Genomic DNA, 1,409 nt, shown 5'->3' with positions numbered 1-1,409 from the left:
AAACCAGAATCATAGTTCCGGTTATAGAACCCTCATACCAAACGCAACCTGAAAGTCCTACAGATTCTTTCACTTTATACGAAGCACTTTCGGCTTTTCTTGCTAAATCATTCTTTCTATCTCTCTTTTGTTTTAAATAAATCCATTGCCTAAAAGTAGAGTGAGCATCACTTGTCGTTTGAGTTCAAGTCAAGATGGTTTCCTTTAATATAATCAATCACTTCATCCTCAGTCAGATATTTTATTGACAAACCTCTTGAAACGCAATCCCTACAAAACAAATTTAAGGGTGTTGGGGGAAGAAAAGTTTGTTTGTTGACTCAAAATTTAATAACACATTGGTTTACCTCACTCTTGTTGAGCTTATTTGGTTCGGTATGAGTTCATCCACAATTCTTATGTTATCCTGTCAAGAAAGCACGACGTTAAGTTTGATTCAAGATTATTAAATCAATATTTGAACAATAATATTGAACAACTGAAAACTTATATTGGGTCTCATTTGATACCACATTTCGAATTGTTGAACTAATGCAGAATTTTTACTCAAACCAGACCAAGAACATACAAGTTTCAAAAGTCAAAATTAAGACTTAAGAACTTGGTCGGGACAATTGGGTTTACTCCAAAACTTAAACCTTTTTCACACACAAGAAGGTTAAGCAAATCTTCTGGTTTTTAATCAGAAAAGGAAAATTCTTCTAGTCTAGTTATAAAAAATTATATGTGTTGGCAAATTAAGACATCTGATTACCCGGTTCTCATTCAAAATCGGATCATCTGAGAAAATTTTCTCAATATCTTGTCCTTCTCTTCGAGTGCAAACCATACGATACTCACTGCATATGGTCCTGACCTGACTGACAAACATGAGAGGGATTACAAGGTTGTCTAAGGATTTAGCGAAAGCCTAGGATCAAGATCATTAGGGTCTAGAGGAAGGAGTACAACATGAAACCACTTGAATAGCTAATGGCTCAAAATATTCTCCAAGAATCTAAAGAATATCAATAAATATATAGTTCTGTATAAAAACACCTGCTCAGGAATCCAAAATCCAGGAATGGAAAAAGATTGGAGGAGATCGGAACCGTAGACAACCACGACCTTGAGAGATTCTAACAGAGGATGATGAAAAACAAGTTATAACCATGAAGTTGCAAATGAATCACAAATCAAATTAGAACAGAAATGCTCAAATTGATTAACAAAAGAGAACATAAAAGGAAGTACATATATATACATGCAACTTGTCATTGGCAATGGCTTTTTAAAACTAGACGAAGAAAAATGAAAAGCAGAGATGAAATTATGATCATATTCCTACCTCTGGGTATCATATTTCCCTCACATAAGAAACTTTTGACTCTACACAAAACGGTCAGAGTGCGTTGATAGGAACTTTGTCT

General features: G+C 34.4%; 1 protein-coding gene across 1 annotated transcript; it reads right to left on the bottom strand.

The window, feature by feature from the left end:
- Positions 1-48: 48 nt before the first annotated feature.
- LOC112095147 (nicotinamide/nicotinic acid mononucleotide adenylyltransferase-like) lies at positions 49-1,406 on the bottom strand (the record flags this gene model as incomplete). The annotated part of the gene is made up of 5 exons (XM_024176826.1): positions 49-270; positions 348-406; positions 755-856; positions 1,039-1,118; positions 1,328-1,406. Coding segments are annotated over 5 exons (423 nt in total), but the record flags the coding sequence as incomplete, so codon positions are not given.
- Between the last annotated feature and the right edge of the window lie 3 nt (positions 1,407-1,409).

The sequence above is a fragment of the Morus notabilis genome, unplaced genomic scaffold (genome assembly GCF_000414095.1).
Source record: "Morus notabilis unplaced genomic scaffold, ASM41409v2 C11410514, whole genome shotgun sequence".
In the NCBI taxonomy this organism is placed as follows: Eukaryota; Viridiplantae; Streptophyta; class Magnoliopsida; order Rosales; family Moraceae; genus Morus; species Morus notabilis.
The sequence above is the reverse complement of the archived record's forward strand: the minus strand, read 5'-3'. Positions and strand labels throughout refer to the sequence as shown.